Source organism: Pseudopodoces humilis, chromosome 4, assembly GCF_049639895.1.
Source record: "Pseudopodoces humilis isolate 2021_Gansu_Grassland_sample_001 chromosome 4, ASM4963989v1, whole genome shotgun sequence".
Lineage (NCBI taxonomy): Eukaryota > Metazoa > Chordata > Aves > Passeriformes > Paridae > Pseudopodoces > Pseudopodoces humilis.
Genome location: NC_142203.1, coordinates 69,007,058 through 69,031,053, shown reverse-complemented (window position 1 = coordinate 69,031,053; position 23,996 = coordinate 69,007,058). Strand labels below are relative to the sequence as shown.

Genomic DNA, 23,996 nt, shown 5'->3' with positions numbered 1-23,996 from the left:
ATGGAGGTGCATCTTCCAGTGTCTTCCTTGATAACTGGGAAGCCTGTCTGGAGCAGTCTGTGCTGCCTGGTAAGAACGAGACATTTTAGGGGGAAACTGCCACAGGAGGGAATGATTCACCGGCTCTAGGAAATGCAATTCTCTGTTTGAACACGCTGGTAGATTTACAATTCCTCATCCCTTTTGCACAGCAAGAAAACTTGCATGACAATAGCTTACCAACCTTGAGATGCAAATAACTGGCATTTCTGGAGATAGCAGAGGGCAGAGCTTTGTGCTGGGACTTGGTAGCAGCAGCGGTGTGTGACTGGCAGAAACTGATTTGAATAATTGGGTGTCACGTCTCTATTTTTCTTTCAGTTTAACTACATGTGCAATTAATTAAAATAATAACCTAAACGGTCTCCTGCTGAGGTTGTGTTTGCTGCTTCACTTCAGTCTGCCATCAACGCTGCTGAAAGAGTTTTATCGAGAGTTGCTTCTTGCTGAGAGGAGCTCAAGCAGAGAAAGGCTTTCCCAGCAGAGAAACCTTTAATGCTTGTGGCATCTGTGCTCTCCCCACCCATGTTGTCTGGGTGGTGGATAAATAAGAAGTAGGGATTTAATGTTTCACTTCCCACATCCTCTGCCTGACTGACCTGCGCTTTGCCTGGCATGGAGAACTGCCTCATCCATGTCATGGGAAACGTGGTCCCTGTCCTGCATCCAAGGCATCTTGGTAATGCTGCAGAAGGGCTTGTGGGGGTCACTGTCAAATCAGGACCTCCCTGAGGTGTAGACAGAGTAGCCCTGAATATCTATGACAGAGACAAGGTACAGAACACAAGACCTGTGCTGCTGAAAGGTCCCCCAGGACCACTCCAGAGAGTGTCAACGTGTCCAAGACTCCAGGCACTAAAGTTTTCCTGAAAATGCCAACTCCTTCTCCTCTAATTAACTCTAATTTCTAACAGCTCGACACAGGTGTAGCTGCCTCCAGATCCTATCTGATAATTTTGCTGTCTTGTTTCTATCCACATCCCCTGTCTCACCTCTGCTCTGCAAGCCCAAGGCTGGCAGGTCCCCTCAGCAGCCTTTGCAAGAGGAGAAAACTCTGGCCCATGAGGAAACCATTACAGGCCATTCATTCCATTCATTCATTCATTCATTCATTCATTCATTGATTCACAATGCTCCCTAAATGAAGGACAAGGTTTTGGTGCACGCCACATCCCTTGCAAGATCATGGTGTAGCTTGTGCCCATTGCTGCAGTTCTCTATGGAAGAAACAAAATTACTTGGGGAGCTGTGCTCCTGCTTCTCACACTCCTCCTAAACACCCTTTATCTGTGAGTACATACAGTTACAGTGGCAGCAGGAGCATACTTTAAAAAATCAAGATGCTTACAAGTCTTTCCCTGTTACTATATTCATTGCTGGTACAAGAAATATTGTTCCCCTGCAGCTGAGTACATTCACATCTCATCTTGCTCCTTTTTCCAGTTCTTTTTCTTGCCTGGCTGATTCTTTGTCAGCAGCCAACACTAATCTCTCCCTGGCAGTTCCTTCCTTGCTTTTAGTTTTAAGGATGCTTGAGATACAAGGTATTGACCATGGCTGTGAGCATGGTGCCAAACAGCCCCTCACCCCACAACTCCTGCCTGCTCCTGGCAACAGAAGACAATGGTAGAGATTAAAGCGCCTGGCTGGCAGAAGCAAGATTATAAACTTGTCCAGAAGAAATTGAATTGGAATTTAGCTGAATAAGAAAGCAATCAAAATTCAAAAGGTTTCATTGGGTTTGTTTTTTTGTTGCTTTTTTTTTTGCTTAAACCAACTGACTGAAGTAGAGCTCCCAAGACTTTAAACTGCATTCATAAACTTTAAAGACAGTGAGGACCATTTTGATCATCTGGTCTGTCTTCTTCCTTGGTATGAACCTGATCCCTCCTCCCAGCCTGGGCACTCCTGCATCAAGCACAGGACTTTTGTACCTCTTTTAGAAAAACAGTCTGCATTGACAGAGAAATCAAGAGACTGGCGAGCCTCTCACGATCTGCAATAGTCCATAAGTGCAGATTAAGGTGATTTATCAATTCTTTGAATAAAAGGATGTCTCATGCCTACCCCAGAGATAGTGAGGACCTGCTTCTGTGCCCACTTCTGGGCACAGGGTTTGCAGAGCATGAGGGATATACCAGGACGAAAAGCCAAAACACTGAGCCAGAAGAGAAGGGGAAGGAATCTAAAAGCATCTGCACTGCTTGACAAAATGTTGTCACCTCTTTCCTCTGAGCCCATTGTCTGAAAATAAGAGATGGTGTGCTTTTGTTTCCATCCCCACTTCAATTAGCACAGTGGGGACAGCCATTAGTACCCAGCACGCCTCATCCAGAACCCTGACCTCCACCGAGAGGTCTCTAAGTACAGTTGTGATCTGCAGCAGGGTCACCGCAGTTATTTATCACTGGTTACAGCACTGAGTGATGTGGTAGGAGCTGTTACACCCCACGGACCTGCATTACAGCACTTTCCTAGCATGGGCTTGAAATGGCTGCTGGAGGGGGACATTTTCCTCTGGCCCTGACAATCCATTAGCTTGGAGGGTGCAGAGAGGCAGAAAAGGGTGAATTCCCAAACAGGGGTTTGCTCCCTGGCTAGCTCAGAGGAACCTGTGGGAAAAATCCAGCCCATGAGAGGCAAATATGGGGCACTGCTGACCTGGGCACAGCCAGACTGGAGCAGGACCACTGACCACAAGCTGGGATTCAGCACACTGAGATCTGGGCTGTCCCAGCCCCGTGGGGTAAGTTGGTTGCTCTGATCACTGATCTGTCCTCTGGCCTCTGCAGGCCTTATCTGATGGGCTGCACATGCTTGGGGGAGCATTCACCTCACCAGCTGGTTGGGATGTCTGCTACCCCCCTCTTCTGTCCTGCCCTGAATATATCCCTGCTTCACTAGCCTGTGCACACCTCAGATGTGAGTCCCACACTCCTAAACTCACGTACACCCTCACAGAAGTAAAACTGCTACTCAAAACATCTCACAGAGCAAGAGCCGCTTGAAGGCGAGGAAACTGGTTCATCTCAACACTTCTTCTCCTTCATATCACTGCTCCTTTGTCAGGAGTGCCTGAGGAGCCCAGGACCCACTGCTCGATAATTTGAAGATACAGGAGGATGAGCCCTTGCTTTCCCACACTGCTGTAGGAACAGGCAAAAGCCAAAGGATGTAGAGAGAGAGCACATGGACACTGTGAGAGCTTTCTCAGGAATATTTTCATTTATACCATGCTGTAATGCCCGGCACCACTTTTCCCCTCCTGTCCGTACCTCAGGTTTAGCAAGGGTCCCTGTCATCCTATTTGTCAGAGATCACCTCTCACATTCAGACACCCCGCACACGAGATACCTCTTCCATTAAAGCAGGGCAAAACGTGACACCACCGTGTTACCTCCTTCCCCTGCAAGCTCAGCCCCCGGCAGGCTGGGGGAAACATCCCAGGCTGAGCGCTGCCCTGCCGAAAGATGTGCCCACCCTGGAGAGCCCCGGCGGGAGCTCGGAGATCGCCGAGCATCCTGCCGCGGTCCCCGAGCGGGCCCTGCCGGGAGATGGCACTGCAGGCACGGAGAACCATCCCGCCGCGCTCCGTCGCTGCCAGCAGCCACCCAAGCCAAGACAGCCCTTCTATTTGTCTTTCCCTTCCTTCCCCCGAGACCCCGAGGGAAAAATATTCCTCTTGTCCCCTGTGATCGCTGCATCCTCGTCGCTTTGCAGCATTTCTTTCACACCGCACAAAACTCGCTGCTAAGGAGGGAGGCGGTGGGTGCGCGAGGGATGGCTGGGAGCAGCTGGCACATCCCTGTCACCATCCGGGCAAAGAGGGATGGAGGCAGAAAAAGCCTGTGCCCTGTCCTTAAGCGACGGAGCCACCCCTTTCCAAACGTGGGGTTTGGAGTCTCAGGCTCTGCCTGGAACCCTCCAGAGCATGAATATTTCAACTGCAGCCTCCTCTGGATCCATAATCACCCAAAACTTCCCTGAGAGCTTTTTTTTCAGTTCAAACAAAGAAGCTGTGCAAGCATAATTAATTTTCCCGTCTCTAGGTGGGAAGCTTTGCTAAAGTGGCTGTCAGGAAATCAAAATTTACAGCACCTGAAGTTTTGCTAACTCGCTGTTTCACATCACGGTATCAAGGGAGATGCAGATTTTCTTGTTTCTCCTGAGAGCTTGAATCTCCACCTGGACGAGACTGAGAAATTTCGGCATCCTTTTGCAATGCTGGCCCAATTTCCTAAGGAAATTTCATGGGCTTTTTCTCACCCTGCCAGATTTTTCAACACCTTTCAGGAAGTCACAGCTGAGCAGTTTTGGTCAGGATAGTTTTGTGTTTCAGGGAGAATATTTGGACTGTTAGGTCTTATTGGCAAATAGTTGTTGGATGCTAGCAGGCTGGGTGTTTGTGCTCTGCAGTGGTGCATTGTTGCAGACAGCAAGGTGTTCCCAAAATGGGATATAATGCAAAAACTCAGTGAGAAGACACCCATCAATTCTCTTGTGAAAACATGTGTTTGGGCTCAGATAAAAGTTTCCAAGCTGATGCAGTCTGAGGCTTGATTTTTTATTTATTTTTTTTACTGATGGTTGGGTACTTTTCTTTCTTTTCTTTTTTTTTTTTTCCTGTTTATTTAGTTGGTTTTGTTTGTCCCTTTTTACGTGGGGGGGTTGCAGAGGAAGGGGTGGATGGGGTGAGGGGAGATATTTTTTACTTGGAAATTCTCAAATCTGAAGTTTTGAGAACAGGAACATGTAGGTGCCCTACTTGCTCTGAGGAGATGATAGAAAGCAATTATGCATTTTGACTTAATGCCCTATTCTGGCGTTTTTACAGAGAAATTGTTTGCTCAGTTTTAAGAAGGAGCCAAATAAATACAAAAGCAGATTGGTGTTGAAGGGTCACAAGTGGAAAGTTTCAACATGGGGTAACAGGCTTGCACCAGGTGTGTGAGAGAAAAGCAAAAGTTTGTTTCCTTTTGGGCTTGGCAGTGGTGAAGGTGAAGGAAGGGATGGCTGGAATGCAGCTCATGGAGAAGAGAGAAAGAGGAAGATGGCAGAGTGTGCAGGAACAGAAGGAAGAGGGTGTTTGTCTCCATTTTTATAAAAGGACTGTATGGTGCACAGCAGTGTCCATTCTGGCATTGTCAGTGGCCACAGGAGCCAACCACCTCGTGGAATAGATCTACCCCACACAGAGGCACCAAGGAGCTGTGGGGTGAGGATGGGACTTAGCCCAAGAGGGTTCCACTTGCTTGATTGAGCTTCTGGATTTGGAGGAATTTATCCTCAAGGTTAAGGAGGAGAAACCAGCAAATCATTATAAAAAAATGCATCTTTGAAAGGTTTGTACTCACTGAGAGCCAAAAAGTGGGGGGCACAGGAATGGTGGTGGTGGTGGTGGTGGCATCTCTTCACGGGCATTATATTTGGAATGGTGATTTCCCACTGTAGCTTTCTTCTCTGAAAGCAGCTCATGGGATCTGCTGTTAGAGATGGGAGCTCTCTCTTCTCTTCATCCCCTGCTCCCCACAGCCGGCACTGATGTTTCCCAGGTGTTTCTGACTTGCAGGGTTTGAAACTGAGTCACCTTTGATTTCTCCTGACAGTTCCCAGAATTTTTTTTACTGCAATATTGTATTTATCCCAAATGTGGGTTTCTGGGGAAATCGTGCTTTTCAGCTAAAGGCAATGAAGAGAGAAAGTGAAACAAAATAAATCTTTCTCCATCAAAAAAAAAAAAAAACAAAAAAACAATAAAAAAGCAGCCAATCAAGAAAAAGCCCCACCAAAAACCCCCAGCCCTTTTGAAAGTCATGGGGGCAGGGGTTTTCAAATTCCTCACCAAAAGACATTCAAAAAGCAGCTCTTTCACTTTTTTCTTCCAAACCCAACCTTTTCATGCTAAAAACTTCAAACCGCTCTAATCCCTGGCTTCTGCTTTCTTATGTGAAGAAGATGATTTGTGATAGAAGCCAGTCCCGCAACCAGAGCAAGGAGCCACACTGCAGCAGATGCTGGCTTGCCTCGAGGTGTTAATCCACAGGCGGATCCTGGGGATGAACCAGCCCTGCTGGCATCAGCCACGGCATGGGAAGGGTTCGCACGTGGCTGGCGAACAGTGGGAGTTTTGTGGCGGGGAAACTCTCAATCCAGGCAAAAGCCACAACCATCGGGACACCCCTGTTTTCTCCAGAGCAGCAGGAGCACTCCTGCCATGCAGACCCTGGGGCAGTTTGGATGCAGTTCTGCTGCAGAAGGGGCTGGAGGCAGGAGGCTCCAGGGAGCAGCACTAACCTGGGTGTGCCTCCTGCTATTCACATTCCCTCTGGACTCCACCATGGTCCCCGACCCCGGCAGTGGTGAGCCCCTGTAAGATGTCCTGATCCATGGGGAAAAAACACCCGACCTGGCAAACACACAGGATTATGGTGCCGATTTCCCCATTCCAGGAGCATTGCAACACTAATCCTGTAATTCAGTGCAAAGTGGTACAAAACATGATCGCTTTAAGGTCTCAGTTCTTGCCTGAGATTTCATAGGGCTGTTCTTCTGGCACCACAGGAAAGAAAGTGCCAGAGGAAACCTTTTCCAGACCCCTATCCTCTTGTTCCTCGCTCAGAAAGACATATGCAAAAATGTATTTTAAATATGGCTTTCATTCCACGCTGAGCCCCTTCCGAGTGAGGAGGAGCTGGCAGCCGTGGGTCATGTGGTGAGTGGGTGATGGGACAGACGTTATTTATAACAGGTGTCAGGCGATACTTTGTCATCGATACCTTACCGGGCAGCGGCAGAGGCAGCAGCAGCAGCAGTGAGGGGTCTCTCCATATTCCAATCTCTCTTTTCCAGGAGTGGGTTTGGTAACAGCATGCACTGAACCTGATGTCTTTGCTCCACATGGCAATTTCACTCACTTATTTCAGCTGACTGGCAAGACCTGGTTCTCTCTGTACCACCCTGCATCCCAAATCATGCTAATCACTCATCTCTGAGCCACTTGATGCCCATGATCAGGGCTACATCCCAGGACAGGATTTTCTCCTGCACAAACCTTCGTGCACACACATGGCTGCATCACACTCTGTCCAGGCTCTGGAGGTCCCCACGGCCTCTCCTTGCCCACAGATCTGCATGCAGATGCTCACCACCATCACCAGGATACCCAGGCACATGGGTAATAGGCTAGAAAGCCACAGCCAGGTCCTGTGCTTATTATCTCCATCTTTGTCTTTGCATGCACCTCCCACTATCTACACAGGAAGAAGTTTGGCACATGTAATAAAGACAAGGTGAAGTTTTACATAAAATATTCTCTCCTGCTATGAGTCCTGAGGAATTTTAATCAGTCCAGGAGTACCAGCAGAATTCCTTTGCCTGCAATCTTTTCATGATCTTGCTTTCCCCTCTTGTTCCTCGTGGGGAGCATTTGCTGAGAAGATGATTAAATTGGGCTGGTAAAAAGCTCGTCGGCTCCATAGCTTCCATCTTTTCCTGCTTCTTTGCAAGAACATTTGTACTTTTTTCTGGCCTGCGGCATGCAAGGTCAGCTGCTTTCTTTGCAGTTTTCTTGTACGTTTCCTCACCATTGTTGTGGGGTTTTTCCCCCTCCAGAGAATCTCTTTTGTGCAAAGGCGAGAGACAAGGCTCCTAGCTCAGCCTGCTGTGTTGTTGTTTGCCTGAAGTCCAGCAGGAATTCAAGGAATGGTTCCCCACGTCTTCTATTCACCTTGCTCCTGCCAGTGGCAAGGGGTCGGGCAGGGGGCGGATATTTTGGAGAAGCCGCAAGCAAGGAGTGCAGACTCAGGGGCTGATGTGAGCTCAGGGATTTTGGAGGACTGAAACTCATCTGCTGTTGCCTGCCAGTAGTTCAGCATAGGAATGTGGGCATTTTGCTTTGAACAAATGATTCACCAGTAATCATTTAATCAGCTCTCCTGATGTTTCAATAATCTGTGAGTAATTTAGTCAGATGTTTGCCACAGAGTATCAAATAAACGGTTTGGAAAGACACTGGCTCAGACTCTCACCTGCTATAGGTGCAGCTTTGGGGTAAACCAGCTCAATGCTGTCCCCTGAGCTTTGCCCTCAGGTGTCCAAGAGATCTGTGCTACTTTACTACTGGCCAGGACTAGCCTCAAACTGGCCAGTTCAGGATCTGACCATGGCTCAGCTGCACTATATTTTTGCCGTGCAGCTGCACAGCATCTGCTCTCCTGCTTGGGGTACCACTGCTGCCAGAGGTTGGGCTGGTGTGTAAGGCAGTAGAGTGGCATTTCTGGTGATCAGTGTCCTGGCTGGACATCAGTGTACAAGCTTGTCATGAGCCCCTTGCTTTCTCCGAGTGGCTCCCTCTGGGGTGCTATGGATGGGGAAAGCAGCCCTGGGAGATGGACTGATGCTGGCTCATAAGCTATTGGAGAGTCATTTTTTCAGGTTCAGCTCTCTTCCTGGACCCATTAGTGCTCTGCTGTCTTTCCATTCCTGTCCCCACAAAACCACCTGCTCTTCTGACACACTTCCCAGTGGCATTGGAGAGCTGCTGCTTCTTGCACAGCTTTTACTCCTTCTTTTTCAGCTCTGATCCTGGCTGAAAGCAGGGAGGGATGGAGAAGGAGAATAAGGGGTTTGAATTTCTTTTCCTTTTCTTCCATTTTGTGACTACTTCAATCTAGTCCTGACTTTCTGGGCAGCAGGGTCACTTCCCAGCTCTGCTGCATCCTGTTGAAAAGCCTTGGAGAAATCTCCTTTTGACTTTCAGTTTTCCCTCCTGTGGGTTTTTTCTTTTTTTTTTTTTTTCTAGGATCTGCTATCACAAATTCCCTAAAAGTCCCAACATGCTGGTTATTCTTCATGGATAAAACTAATAAAAATAAACAGATAATTTATTGTGCATTTTCATTGAGCAAAATGTCATTATTTCCATCCAATTAATAATGTCTTTTAGCAGCATCAGTGAAAACTAGACAAAACCTGGCTCCCACCCAGTCCCCTTCCTCTGCCTCTGTGTGACATTGTCTCCACAACTGCAAAGAGAGGTGGTAGCTTTGACTTGATCAATGTTTATCTAGTTAAAACAAAAGAGAATTACTTTTGTAGGCTTGCCCAAAGATTAGGTTTTTGGGTTTTTCTTTAACACAGAGATCAGGAAGAAAGTTCTGTTGTTTTGCTACTACTGTTGTTTTCTTCAGACCAGGAGAAGTCCTGGTATGCCAGGGAAAGTGGGAACCTGCCAATGGGAGTATTTCCCCCAAGTCTCTCTGCAGAGTTTTCTTGCATGTGTTGTTTCCTGAGTCACAGGGATTTGAACTGGGAACACTCAGATATCTGGAAGCTGGAACAGCCCTTACTGCCGACCTGAATGCTGATGTCCAGGGACCCCAGCCCTGCCACAGCCACTAGGCTGGAGGTAAGGGCAGAGGATGCACACAATGAGTTACGGGGCTCTGCAGGGCTCTCCAAAATCCCCTGTAGGCACTGCTCCCTGCCCCTTACTGGCAACTAGCCCCTGGCAGGGAGCAGGCTGTTTCTTCATGGGCATTTGTCTTTTCCAGGCTGGGAAAAGAGAGGTATTTTTCTGTACACTGGCAGCCAAGGGGAGGATGTGGCTGGGAAAGGCTATTTCCTCTAAACCCCCTGCTCCATGGCATCCCCCAGACAGTGCCACCAGGGTGCCAGTCAGCCTTTCCCCAAATCTTATCCAAAAGGTGTTTGCAGTTGCCTGGGCAGTTGGCGGGAGTTGGGGGCAGGGGTGGATGCCCTGCAAGGGTGCCTTCCCCTCGGCCTCCTGCCCACCCTGCCCTTCCTTGCCCTGAGGCCGCTTGGCTGTCCTTGCTCACCCTCCCCATTGGCTCCTGCTTGCTTGGCCTCACTGCTGCTTTAATTTTAGCAATTCCTTGGAAAGAGTCATTTTCCATAACTCAGCTCTCAGCGGAGCCCTCTGCCTGCCAGCTCTGCCTTCTCACACGTGTTGCTGGCGTGCCCCAGCAGCACACGCCTGCACCTGCCCGGCCAGGCCTGCCTGTCCCAGTCTTTTGCACACCGAAGCCTCACACCCGGCTCCCGTTTGGCACATTTCAGCCTGGCACTCCCAATTCTGTTGTGTCGTGGCTGGAGTGGGCAACCTGGCCCAGCTGTATGGCCATCCCTGGGGCTTCCCCCTCATCAGGAATAACTGAACACAGCACAGGGGGACATCTGTCCTTTTTGCCCGGCAGACGACACCCACATGTGTGACAGCTCTGTGTCCTTACCTGTGGTGGGAAACGTGGCGTTCCCATGTGCTGTAGGGGACCCCACAGCCTGGGGTTGGGATGGATGGGCGGGGTGGGCTTGTTCAGCACCCACCAGCGGGATTTATTTGAGCGGGGAAGGTGGGTGCAGGTGTGGCGGTAGTGGCTATGCAAGAGGGAGCCCAGCCCACGCCTGTGTTGGGTGTCTGGTTGTGCAATGCGTGTGAGAGGGGCGAGCGAGTCGCTTCCATGACAGCGTGCACATCTTCCTGCAGGCACTGCTGGGCACTCCGGGAGGGTGCTGGGGTGAGGGAGCGCGGCACTCACGAGTGGGGCGTGTGCAGGGATGCGAGCAGAGGTGCGCACGGGCATGGCAGCACCTTCTCTTGGGTCTGCATCTCGTGGCGGAGGGAAGGGACCGTGCATGTGGAGGGTGCATTGTGCACGACCGTGAGTGTGCGCACAGGGCACGCCTGAGGGTGACCACGAGCCTGCTGCTTCCACTCGGGGCTGCTCCTCTGGGGACCTGGGGGGACTTGCAGGGACTGCTGCTCGTGGTGTGTGTGTGTGTGTGTGTGTGCCGTCCCCACCACGAGTGTGCATTAGCACGGGGGTCGGTGTGTGCGCTGCCTCTCTCCGGCTCAGCATCCGTGGGGAGGGAGGCGGCGGCGGCGTGTCCGCAGGGGCGTGGACCAGTGTGTGTCTGTGGGTGTGCGTGCGTGTGTTTGTGTGTTTGTGAGCCCGTGTGCGTGTGCCGTGTGTGCCTGTGTGTTTGCGGGCGGGTGCGCGCGGCGCGGCGGGGCCGGGAGCGCGTCCCCGGCGCCGTGCCGGGGGGTGCGGGCTGAGCTCATCGCTGGCTCCCCGGCGCTCCTTACCAGTGGCTTCTGCGGTCACATGGGTTATGTGCTGGAGTTTAAAAGAGCTTATAGCCCCCGAGCCGGTGCAGAAGCAGCCGGTGGTTGCATGGGGTAGCGCCGGGAGCGGCGGCAAGGAAGGCGCCGTGAGTACCGGGCGGCCGGGGCCGGAGGGCGGCACGGGGTGTCCCCCCACCCACGGGACGGGGGAGGCGGCGTGGGGGCAGGGGGTCAGCGGAGGCGAGCCGCGGGGCCCGCCGCCGAGGGAGGCGGAAAGGAAGGCTTGGGGGACGCTTTCTTTCCCCGCATTCGCCCCCGGTCTTGTGTCCCCTCCCGCCCCGCAGCCGCGCACCTTTCCAGCGCCCGCGCGTGTCCGCGCCCCGACGTGGGCCGCGCATCCACCCCCCGTGAGGAAGCAATTTGGGCAAGTTACTTTGCTGGCCCGCCGGTTGCGTGTTCCCGGCGGGGAGAGACGGGGGGCCGGAGCGTCCCCGCACCCTCCGAGACAGCGGGTCCGCATCGGGGCGCGGCGCTGGGACCCCGGCCCTGCCCGGCCGGGAGGGCATCGCGGCCGGCACCAGGGTGAGCGCTGGGAGGGATGAGTTCTCCCTGCGGCACTGCACGGGGCTGGAGCGGCTGGGACTGCGGGGCGGCTCTTTGTAAACCGGAGCCCGTGGATTTCCTGGGCGGGAGAGCAGGCTTCTTCTCCGTCTCTCCAAAGGCGCAACCTGCCTTCTTCTTCTCTGCTGTGGCAGTGCAGATTTTCCCTTTTTTAAATTTTTTTTTCCTTTTTTTTTTTTTTTTAATTTTTTTCTGAGGTATGATTTTATAAGAAAACTGTCTGCATAGCGCTTCTGGGGAAATGCTCTCCGTGGGCTAGGCAGGCAGTTCATCCCGAGCGTGAGTACAAGGGCTGCTTTCCAGAATTGCATAATACACACCGATCCCTGTGCTGCACAAAACTCCCTGACATTTCCACATCTTGGTGACTTCCCCCACTGCAATCTTGAAAATGTGTTGTGACTCCAGTCAGCTCACGAGCCAATTTGTGCTGGCTTCACCGGGGACAGAACCAGGTCTGCATATTCCAGCTTCCCTGGCTCCTCTGGCAGTTGTTTCTTTCACCACTAAACTTTTTTTGGTATAACGATCGGCACTTCTTCACTTGTGTTCCCCACCCCATGCTTACAGACACACGTGCAGGGTCTGTTCAGGGAGCAGGTTACAGAAAGAGGATTGCCTGCAAAGCTGTCCAATTTCTTTTTCCCATCTCTTTGTGTTTTAATTTGTGGGGTAGTTGAGGAGGTCCTTTCCTTGGATTGCTTTTTGCTCGGGAACTTGCTGACGTCTGCTCAGATTTAGTGAATTTCAACGACTGTGCCCACTCTCAGCACACCACGTTGTGTACTTGTGTGAGGGACAGGACCTGCACATGCTGCTGCTGGTCCCACTGGCTGTGTGTTCAGGAGTGAGGCACTGACATTGGCTGCTTCCTGCAAAATGTGCAAATATGTGGGAGCAGTCGTTCTTGTTCTCCCATTCCCTGCCTTAGCTCTCCCCGAAGAGTTAGAGCTTTGCTGTGATGTCTGGAGATGTGCAAGGGATTCTCATAGTCAGGCAGCATGCTGGGACCAGGTCCTGGGACCAGAGCTCTCTGGCGTTCACTGCAGCAGGACTTTCCCAATACAGGCTGAGCTTTATAAATAAGAGCTTCATGCCTGGCAGACTTCCTTGCCACAGCTCAAGATAAGTTTATCAGAGCCTCTTGTCAGAGCAAGCAAAGCCATTATCTAATGATCATACATTATCTTTGCTCTGATTTACCCCAAGAGGACCCCGTTCTGCCAGGACTCTGCATCCTCTCCCCCCTGAAAAGTGCTCAGCACCTCCTGGATTTGGGAAAAGCCCTGGTACCTCTCAGAGCCACAAAGCCTGTGATGCACACATTCAAATAACTGTGCAGCCAAGGCTTAGCTTTTGGAGACGTGACTGACTCCCTGAAGCTGGCAGAAGGAGTTTTGTGGGTGCAAGCCCCAGCTCCTGGCCACTCTCAGTTAATTGCCTGCGAGCTGGAGGCAAGCATCCTGCTCCAGCCCAGGCTGGGGCTGGGTGTGCGCCTGGGGAGTCTGTCTCTCAGCTCTGTCATTTATTATTGCTGCCGCTGCCATTATGCCTGACAAATGGGAGTTGCTGAGTAATGTGCTGTTTGTGTGTAAATATCTGAGTGCTCGCAGCTGAGCTCACTCCTGCCACTTTGCAGGAAGCCATCTCAGCACCCTTCCCCTGTGAAGACCCAGAGTGCAAAACCGTCCTTCTGCGGGGACCTTCCCACCGCTACCAGCAGCTCTAGCCTCCGCTCTCCGCTGCTTCCCTGCAAGCGTGAAGCCTCCATCCTCTCCGGCTATCGTGGCGGCCCTGCTGCTTTCCTGAGTGTGAGTCAGGGTTGGGAAAGGGCTGCGTTTTTGTGTGTTTTTGTGTGTGTATGTGTGTGTGTCTGTGTGTGTGTGTGTGCCTGCACAGGCTCAGTTGCTCCCGAGGGTCCTTGTCAGAGGCAGAGTGAGTTTTGGGGACTTTGAGTGTTTTGATGGAGACAGTCATGCATAACTAAGAAAGGAGTTTTCAGGTTCGTTTGGGTTTTTTCCCCTGCCTACTTAGCCCTGTGTTCCCCCTCATTTCATCCCAGTAATGATGAAGATGCTAAATTACTCCTTCCCATATTGTTTTCATCCCATTTGCAGATTAGCATCCAACTGCTTATTGCCTTAGTCAGTACTTGCTCACCCCAGCTAGGCTGATAGCAGCTTTTTTCATCTCCCCTTGTAAATCAATCCCTTCTGCCTCCTGATCATTTTTGTCGCTCGTTTTTCTGAAATCCCTCCAATTTGTCCATTTTGTGTCAGTGACGTATGCCTGGCCCTAAACATGATGTATACCAGGCATGGCAGCGTGAGGGAAGGACACCTCCTCCCCTCCCACCCCGCTGGGGCTTGTGATGCTTTGTCAGCACTGAACTGAGTTACTTCCCCATTATTCTAAGCTATAGTCCCTGCTCGGTGTTGCAGAAGAAAGCAGCATACTCAGGTCAGTGCCCTGGGGAGAATTCCTCCAAATTTTGGTGATAGGTTGCTGAGGTTTGGTTGCAAGCTGCTAGCAGATGCTGGAAGGAGCTGGTGGTCTAGGTGTGTTCCTGGTGTGCCTCTTCCCACAAGACCTAACAGCTGAACAGGAGGGATGAGGAAAATAAGAGAGGTCAAATAAGATGGGCAGATGGGGAAACTAAGGCATGTGCATGCACATTTCCTGTGCACCTTTCCAGCACATGGCTCTTGTTTAGGTGCTGTGTGTGTGGGGTGTGGTTCACTCATTAGTGTGGCAGCTGGCATGGGCATTTTCCGGGGAGATGCTGGGTCTTTGGTCAGAGCAGGCTGTCACGTGGGGATGCTGGATTCTGGGCTGATTTTGTTCATTGCTTCTCATGCTTGTAGCCAGAGCCTGATGCCACAGGTGCTCTCATGGGGAAGAAACAGGGTAACAAAGTGCGTTGCATTTGTGCACTTTGAAGTTTTATCATGCCAGACCCTGAGTTCCTAGGACTGAGCTTTCCCATTCCCTGGAAGGGCCGTGCCCTTCCAGGATCTATCTATTTTTAGGAGGAGTTGTATTCTGGACAGTGTCCACTGCAGATGCTCTCTGCCTCCTCCTCTTGGCCCTTCTCCAAGGATACCGTTTGGGCTATCTGCTGGAGGGGCAGATCTCGCTGGGGCTCCTCCAGAGCAGAGCAGAGCAGAGCAGAGCAGAGCAGAGCAGAGCAGAGGTGTCACCGTGCTGGGCATGAGGACACCTGGGGGGCTCTGGCTTCCCCGGGGTGCTGGGGAGAGACAGCAAGCTCACACTGTCCCTTACATGAACTGTTGGGGGTGGCGTTTCACTATGCTCTAGGTGCCAGCAGGACACGATGGCTTCTTCACTGTGGGATAAGCAAGGGCACTGTCTGGGCCAGGTGGTACCCTGTGCTTGGCAGTGCCCGGTGCCGGTCCGTTCGCCAGGATGACACTAGGGGGCACGAGATCTGCTGGAATTCCTTTGTTGGGGATGGGAAAGGAGGATGCAAAGCTGCTCTTGACCCTTTGAGCCCCGTACATCATCCCCCTGCACGTACATCATTCCTCTGCACGTTTTGTAGGATTATGAGTGTTAAATCCCAGGAGCTGTCCCGGTAACTCATCCTGCTGCCAGGGCACTACGCAGCTCTCCCGAGGCTTCTCCACTGGATCTGGCTGTGGAAGCAGAGGAGTGAGGATGGAAGCGGTCAGCCGGAAACATCTCCGGAGCAAGGAGGTGGATGCAGCCCGAGTGCCAGGGAATCTCCGGGGAATCTGGGAAATCCAGGAAAACACCTTAGCATGGTTTTAACGCCCCTCTAGAGGCACTGTCCAGAGCAGGGATTAAGTTAGATTCAGGGCTGGCTTTCAAGATGCAGCGTGTTACGGTTTCATTTTCTGCTCGTTGTTAAGTTCATGCGTGATGTCTCCTCAGGGTCATGTTTTCCCAAAGCAGCAGAAACTTTAGAGAGTCTGATTTAATGAATGATTCTGATCGATCTGAAACATGGAGAGTGTGTGTGTGTGTGTGTGTGTGTGTGTGTGTGTATTATATATGCGTCCATCTGCATATCTGGGTAGGGTGCAAAGAATATGTTTTTGAAGGTATGTTTATGCATTTCTGCATACATCCAGCTGTAATATTGTCCTGAGTCCTTAAAATCTATTATTCCAGCTGTGAATGCGTGTATATATATTAAACACTGTGTACTGGAGTCTTTCTCTCTTGTTATAACAAACCTCACAGAAAGCAAATAAAGAGACATTGTTATAGCAGGCTTTTAAGGGCTCAATATTTATCTTCTATGAATTTTGATAGTTTTTCTTCAGCGTGTTTGCAGTTATGATGGGGGGGTGTTGCCTATCTACTTCAAATTTTGTGCTATTGAGAAACTGAAAACATTTGGATCATTTCAGCTTATTCATTACCTAATGAAAACAGAAGTCAAGCTTCTGGATTGAAATGTTGGCACTTGATATAATTCTGGCATATTAATTTCTCAATGATTAGGGTTTTTTCTAATGCCTGCTGCTGCCAGATACCAGGCTCCTTTGCTGTAGCCCTGCTTCTTTCGTGAGCCCCCGGGCAATATTTTTTAGTAGGACACTGATGGATCGCAAACACTCCTGTTCTCCGAGAAAAAGCTTTGCTGACTGTTGTTGAAAGTAGCACTAGGATGGCTAGAAACAAGAGATCAGAGGAGGACGATGCTGCTGCTGCGTCAGAGCGTTTGCTTTGTGCCTGTGATGGAGGTTTTGTGTCAGGTCGTGCAGGTGCGTGCCTGTGCGGATGTGAGGGCAATTCCCCAGCTGGGCTCTGAGACAGGACTGAGGAGCAGGGGTTTATTTATTTTGAAATGCCTTGTGAAATGGAAGGAGGTCCGGGAAGAAGTGCCGAGTCAACTTTCAAGTCAATTAGGCATGTATCTGGAGGTGTGAAGTGGTTTGAAGAGGACAGGGTGATTTGTCTGAGAGTGTTACCTAATTAGAAGGTATAGTCAGGGCTCTAATTAGCCATGACACCCTAAAGATGTCATCAAAGCCCTCTCGAGGCATGGCTGATCCAGTGCCGTGGCTGTGAGCTGTGTGGTCAGTGTGGCCGTGCACGGCCAGAGTTGCCACCCCCCTGGCTCAGAGGCAGCCCAGATGCCGGTGCTTGAAGAGGCTCTTTTCCTTTCAGGTGGCTTGTGATACCCTCCGGGACTGCTTGCCAGCATTGAGTGATGTTCATAAAGTCACAGAGTGAAAGGAAAGCTGCAGCTGGAAGAATTAATACTGGTGCCCACGATGTGGGAAATCTCTTTTCCCTCAGGGGGATGACTTTCTGCTGCCCTCTGCCTGGGGGAGGCTGGAGGAGGAAGGCTGTGAGGGTTTGCATTAAGTGATGCTGTGCTAACAGCTGGTGCAAGAATCGTGACCCCTTTCTTAGCGTTGTCTGACAGAGGGGACATGGGATCAACTGAAATCTGGCTTGCCCAGACCTGGTTGTATTTAAATACTATGCAACACACCCTGTGAGGGGGAACTGGTGCGGGAAGGAGTACAAGAAGTGCTGGCTAAGAGGGAAAGGCTCATGGGAGGGCTTTTCCCTGATATTGGAAGCAGCTTGCAGCCTGGACCTCCACTGGACCACACCTGGGTGGTGGGTGGTTGTTTCCCTTTTGAGAGCTGGGGCTGGGGGCTGTTCCCTCTGGGGCTGCTCTCACTGCTTGTTGTTCATCTGTCAAAGCCATTGTTCAGTCAGCCCTGAGAGGAGAGGAGAGTGGGAGTTGCCCATTCCCAGCAGTGGTGACAAGAGCCAGTAGGAGCCACCTAAAGCCAGTGAGCTGGCTGGTGGATCAGCATGGAGAGCACCATTGCCATTCTCAGCAACGGTGAGCAAAAGAATTATCTCCTCTCTCAGGGCTGAGGTCTCCTTGGCTGTCAGAGCCCTCTGAATTGCCAGGAGAGAGCAGTGGGCTCAGACCTCCTTGGCAGGGAGGAGCTACTATTACTCCTGTTCCAATGGGAAATAAAATAGATCTTGGGGTGAGGATGTTCCCTGTGTGTTTCAACAGTGCTATGAGGAGCCTGGCTCTGCAAAGGAACTCTTTTTGCTTTTGTAGGTGGTATTGCAGCCCCGAATGCAGACACACAACCAGGCACGCTCCCATGCTAACAGTTACTGAGGGATGTGCCTGCTTCTAATTATGTGGGTGTTAAGCCAGTGAATTCATTTTGTTCACAAAGTTGCAGCCTGGTATTTTCCTGCTCCTGGTCTCTGGTGGCATTCCCAGACTCTGGAGTACATGTGCAAATAGCTTGGAGGCTGGGTCTGGTAACTTGTAGGAAGGTGTTGACCCACACAGCTCTCCCTGTGCTTCTGCTGTGGTGTCCCAGTGCTGTAGGGGCCATGCTGGATTTTAGGGTGCTGTGTTAGAGGTGATGGATGGGGAGCTGCTCCCTGTGCTGTGGCATCACAAGCTGATCTGCACAGAAGGAGGGATCAGCACTGCTGCCCTCCTGGCTGGAGAAGCAACCTGGGTTGGGTACCTCGGCACCAGGAGCGAGATTTGGTTGTGAAATCAAACAGTGTTGCGTATAATAAAGCAACCTTATATCTGCTTTTGCTCTAGGTACACTCTGCCCCACAGTCCTTTTGTCCAGGGCCTAAAAATGCTGGTAATAATGAGGACACATCCTATCTTGTGGTTGGAGTGTGGTTCTCAGATGCAAAGGGGAGGCAGCCTATGCTAGACTTCAGCACTAACGTGTGATTTACCCTCCTCTGTGCCACTGAGCTAAGGGCTTGAAAAATAAATATGTTAAAAGGAAGGAGAGACAACAAAAGGCTGCTGCTGCCCTGAAATTTGATCAAAAAAAGCTCTGTCCAGTCCTCTGGGTTTCTCACTTAACGGAGAGCTCTAGAAGTAACAGTGTTTCAGTAAAGTGCACCCACAGATAATTGTGTGATTGGGGATGGGACTGCAGGTTGAAGTTCATTTTGGATATTTTACTCCTCCCAGAGGAGGGGGGGTTACTGTCACTCCATGAATCCAACGCCATTCAAAGGTGCCTGGGACCTCTCAGCTTTGAAATCCTGATCTAGCCCGTTGTCTCTCCCCAGCGTGCCAGACACACATATAGGTGGGAGACTGTTGGATTTGGGAGTCCAGCTGGTGGGGGTGGGAGAAGTCTCTTTCTCCTGGCTTGGTTCAGAGTGTTTTTCTCTTGCCCCGTATCCCGGCCATGTGTGGGGCGGCCGATTGCCCACACGTGTTGCACAGACACGTTTCCGTGCTGCCTCTTTGTGCCTGCCCACCTATTTGCAGCTGGGGGAGCTGAAGCTGCTCTTTCTGGTGATTTGTAAAAAAAGTCTCTCTCTGGATGGAGTTGTCTGTGCTTTTATTGACCTGGTTACGGGAACGACAGAGGCTTTTCTGTCTCCTGGATGCGTGATTTCTACAAGGGCTCTGGAGCAGGAGCTGGCTCTTGCTGCTGGTGTGTTTCCAGTTCTCCTAACGTGATTAGTTTGACAGGCCCATTGGGTATGTTGGCGAGTCTAGTTTTTATTTTGTGCATGAAAGTAAGTGTTATGACAGGGCACAGAGCACCAGCTAATGCTGACATCCTTTCAGGAGGGAGTGTTTTGGCTGGACAGTATTTTTGGCTATGCCTCAGATGTGCTGTGCCATCTGACAGAAACCCCTTGCCCTTTTGGTGGGGCATTCTGTTATGTCCCAATTTCCTGATCATTTTGGAGACTCTTCCCTTGCCTCTGCGGTTGGAGTTGTTTTGCCAGAAGGTGCATTTTGAGCTCAGTGAAACCTGAGTGCTGAGGCAGGTGTGCACCTGGTGACTCTCAGTGAAGGTGTTCATCCTTCAGAAGTCCAGCAAGCTATCATCAGTCATTCCTGTTGGCACACCCTGCCTGCTGGGCTCCAGTTCTCTGCGTGTTGCCATCTTCCAGCAATGCTGAGACTCTCCATGTTCTTGGGGCTTGTTTAGATGGGAGAAGGACTGGAAGGGGATCATAAATCATCCCTACTCTGCAAAGTGCTTTCTGCAGTACAGACACATCTGCTCTCCCCCAGCCCTCTTTGTTCTGGATCAGCAGTTTCAGCTTCATCCTGGCTTGTTCAACTGCAAAGTGAGGATGAAGAGGAACTTTCCCAACAGCCATGGTGGGTCCTTGACCTCAGGGGTATGCAGCATTTGTGCTTCCTAGTTCTGTAAATTTGTACCTATAGTCAGGCCAGAAGTGGTGGTGTTTTTTCCAAGCAGGGCTGCCTTAAGCACAGGGGATAGCCATTTCTGCAGAAATGGACCTGGTATCTCCCCAGTTCCTTCCAGAGGAAGGAAGGAGTTGATGGTGTGTGACTTGCCCAGGTCAAAAGAGCCAGTGGCAAAGGGTTTGTGCTGATGATTTTGACTTTGCCTCTCTCAGGGAATTGATCTGGCCTGTCTTTGGGTGTAGGACCCAGAATAGAGGTTTAACTCAATGCACATCTGTGCTTAGGCTTGGAGGGTTTCCCAAGGCTGTTTGCTGTAGTACATTACCAGGGTCAGCCTTCAACCCTTGCCACCACTAGGGGTTGGAGGGAAGCATCATTGCCTTCAAAGAGGGAAAACTGAAACCTGGAGAGGCTTTGGGATTTCCTTAAGGTCCCACAGCAGAGCTGGTGTCAGAAAACCAGATTTCTTGAGTTGCTAACAGCTCCTGCCAGCTGTGGGACACATTAGTAAACGCTTGAGTAGATCAAAGTAGGGCATCCGGCTCTTTGTGCAGCACTGTGCTTATCTGTCTATCTGCCCTGTCTGTCTTTCTGTCGGTCTGTAGTGCTTCTGACAGTCAAACCTGAGATGACATTTAAAGGCTTTACTTTTTTTCTCTCTTGCTGGTTTCAGATCAAATTTGCTGAGTTGTCAAGCTAAAGATTCTTTTTTCCTAAGTGCTGGCCTGGTAACAGCTCACTCTTCTCCATCCCTGCTTTGGAGGAGTCCAGCTGGGTTCCTCCTGCCTCTCATCTGTGGCATTAACATGTGGGAGCTGGAGCAACAGCTTTGCTGGTGGATGGGTGAAAAGAAACAGATTTTAGCTTCCTTCTTCTCCATGTTGATCAGGCCATTCTATGCTCAGCTAGCAGTAGCTGTTCAAAAGCAGCAGACAGAGCCAGGTTTGCACTGAAGATGTGCTGGGGAGGAGAGGACAGTGATAGAGACTTGCAGGCAAACCCCTCCTCCCTAAGCCTGCATCTGACCTAGGCCTTAGAGGCAAGCATGTGAGCTGCTGGGCTCTCAGCAGAGTCCCAGCAGGCTGGGGTCTGCCTTGATGAGTGGCACCAACCAACGTCTACCCACTGGGTTTCAGCAAGGAGGGCGAGTGCTGTCCTTGTGTGTGCGGTGAGGAAATCGCTCCCGTGTCCCTGGAGGCTGTCACCACAACGCTTTGCCATGCTCTGCTGGTGGGGAGCGGCACCAGAGGATGCCTCTGTTGCTGCTGTCTGCCTTGGGGACAAGCACAGACTTGTGTCTCCAGCTGGAAGTCAGCTTGGGGAGTGGAGAAACCTCCCCAGAACATGCATTTGCAAGCTCTGGTGTGTCGCAGTCCCTCCCAGGTAGTCACAGCCTCCTGCCACTGTGTGAGTGGGAAGGCTCAGTGCCTGTTTCCTGGCATGAGAAGAGGATGTTGCTTACCCTGCCCTGGAACAGGGAGCCAGGGGTGGCTGCAAGCACTGGAGCTGCAACCAGAGCCATCCCTTGGTCCCAGCACCAGCAGCCAGCTCCAGCTTTAGTCCTTGGAGCATTTCTGAGGGCTCTGTGCAATGTGGTTTTAACTCTATCCCTTCCTCTTGTGCAAACCTCCTCCCTGAACAGGCACAGTGACAAAGTCAATCCTGAGACAGCTGTAGGTCTCTGGATTTTGCCAGGCTCTCACCTTCCACTTTACATTCCCCAGACCCTTCACAGTTGGGAGCTGTCTCAGCTGTCCATGAGCAGCATCCTTCAGCAAGGATGGCAGTTCAAGAGGGTCCCCTGTAACTCAGTGGTGTGCTGCCAGTTTAACCCAGCCAGTGTTCCTCTTGCAACCCCAGCTTTGCCTGTGGGGGATAACAAGCAGCTGCTAGACAGCAGAGACACAAACTGACATGCACCTTGGCTTTTCAGGGCAGAATCAGGGTATGGGGATGAAGCAAGGCTGTGTGACACAAGCACTTACAGCATTGGCTTCAGTGACCAGAAAAGACAGAGGTTGCTCTTGTCACCCAGACAAGGAGATGGAGGAATTTATTTAATGTTCTAACTCCTTTCCAGAAGTAGCTCAGGTGCCTCAGCAACAGGCAGCTCTCTAAAACTGAGATGAAAAGCAAATTTTCCTTTTTCTGTGTCCTGGACAGTTAACCCTTTTAGCCATCCCATGTCCAGATGGTGTTAATGGGCTCCATGGAACTCGGGATCATCTCTCTGGAGCCACTTTTGGGCATGGCCGTGCCCACAGAGCAGTAGTGCAGAACCCTTCCATCTGCAGATTTGGGATCTGCCCTGGGTAGAGCCTATGCCTCAGTACTGCTCAGTTTGAAAGCCCTGCCTGATCACTTTCCCCCCCAACAATTGCTGCTGTGGACATTAATTTTTCCCAGATTTTCCCTTCCTTTTGAATATCTCTGTAATGGATCATTTTTCTTGCATGTGTTAGCTGGTATTTTCCCAAGGCTTAAACTTGTGCTATTTCCTGCCTGTCTTTCTATGCTTTCTCTTGCTCCCTCTTCCGTCATGCCTAAAACCACCTTGGGCTTTTTTCTGCTCACTTTAGAAGAGACTGCCCCTCTTCTTCTGAAAACTCATAAAATGGGAAGAAATGGCCATTTAAAATATGAGGATTCCTGTCCATCCACATCGTGCTTAGCACCTCCCCAGCTGGGGATAAGTGTCTCAAGACTCCTGTGGTGGGAGGATAAGTCAGGTGTTTCGTGGGTGGGGAGAGCCTTGCAGGGCAGGAGCAGGCTGCTGAGGCTGTCAGCAGTTTTCCAGGGCTGCGAGGTGAAGCTCCTGGCTGCAGCAATGATGGGAGGGGATCTGGGAGCTCCTGTACCAGGAGGTCTGAAGAGCCACATATAATGGGTGCTGAGGATGAGGCAGCAAGGTCAGGCTGGATGGGTAAGAGGGGTGTCTTCTCTCTGGTGTTGTAGCTGGGGTTTCATGTTGGGAAGCAGGGTGTGTAAAAATTAGTCAGTTTGTCCCTTGGCTTAGTGTTTTTCCATCATTCTCTGTGGAATTTCCCAAGTGGAGACTTACTTTAGGCTTGAAGTCACCCCAATGCATTTTGTTTGTCTAGCTGTGGGTGCTGTTCAAGCTGAGGCTGTGTGGGGAGTGTGTCATAACTTCTTTTTTAATGTCTCCTCAGTTCTATGCCCCTTAACTGATATTTGTAGTCTTTTATCTCTTCCAGCTGCTGCACTTGTCTCTCATGAAGGAGAGTGGTGCTGCAGAGAATGGGACAGCATTGCTGCAGATCCCCAGGCCCCGAGCTGGGGACAGAGCATCCCCATTGTTGGGTCCTCTTGCTTTGCCCTGGTCCTCATGCTGTGCTGTGGCATTTTTAGAAGCCGTGAGCAGCCCTTTTGCAGGGGGAGGCTTACACATGGCTCCAAGAGGATGGAGTGGAAAGGTGTCTTTACCTGTCTGGAACAATGAGCCCCTTGGTGCACATTTTTTTATTTTTTTTTTTTAAGACCTTACCTTCCTTATACCCTGTATCAAAGTAGCAGGAAAATACTGCTTTTCCCAAAGCCAGGTGCCAGGGGACCACCACCTCATGCTATAAGCTCAGGAGTCAGACAGCAGCTTAAAGACTAAATATATCTGCCTCTGCAGCTCTTGGCTTTTACAAAAATAAATCTTAAGGAGGTAACTTTTTGCTGTGCAGTTCTCAGGGCTGGCTCTGCTGTGGTTTCCACTGAGACAGCATTTGGCTAACACAGCTAACCAGGAGTGAAACAGGCCTGGAGCTGTATAGAAAGTGATTAAGATAAGGCAGGGTTATGATTTGCCTGTCTGATCCTGAAGCTTTGTGCATTATTTAGTGTGTGTAGCAGGAGGTCAGTAGCCTCCTGATAATTTTCATTAGATTAGTCAGGCAGGATAATCACCTGCTCAGGAAAAAACCAACTCGACACTGTCTGTTCAATAGTTGGGGTTTAACTGAAAATAAATAGTCTTGTAATTATAAGGACATTGTGAAGGTCAAGAGGCTCAAAGATTCACTTTCTTTCTTCCTCTGGTGTGTTTACAGA

At 50.7% G+C, this 23,996-nt stretch overlaps 1 protein-coding gene across 6 annotated transcripts in view; it reads left to right on the top strand.

Moving 5' to 3' along the window:
* The first annotated feature begins 11,153 nt into the window (after positions 1-11,153).
* CNTFR (ciliary neurotrophic factor receptor) overlaps positions 11,154-23,996 on the top strand; it is a 202,980-nt gene continuing 190,137 nt past the window's right edge. For 3 of the 6 annotated variants that reach the window (XM_088054255.1, XM_088054254.1, XM_088054260.1), the window contains exon 1: positions 11,154-11,268. In XM_088054255.1, the coding sequence (XP_087910381.1) occupies positions 11,170-11,268 (99 nt within the window). In that variant the 5' untranslated portion in view covers positions 11,154-11,169. Of the gene's footprint in view, positions 11,269-13,388; positions 13,555-22,825; positions 22,847-23,996 lie in introns of those variants that run through there. The other 3 variants (XM_088054261.1, XM_088054257.1, XM_088054256.1) reach the window with 3 other exon arrangements.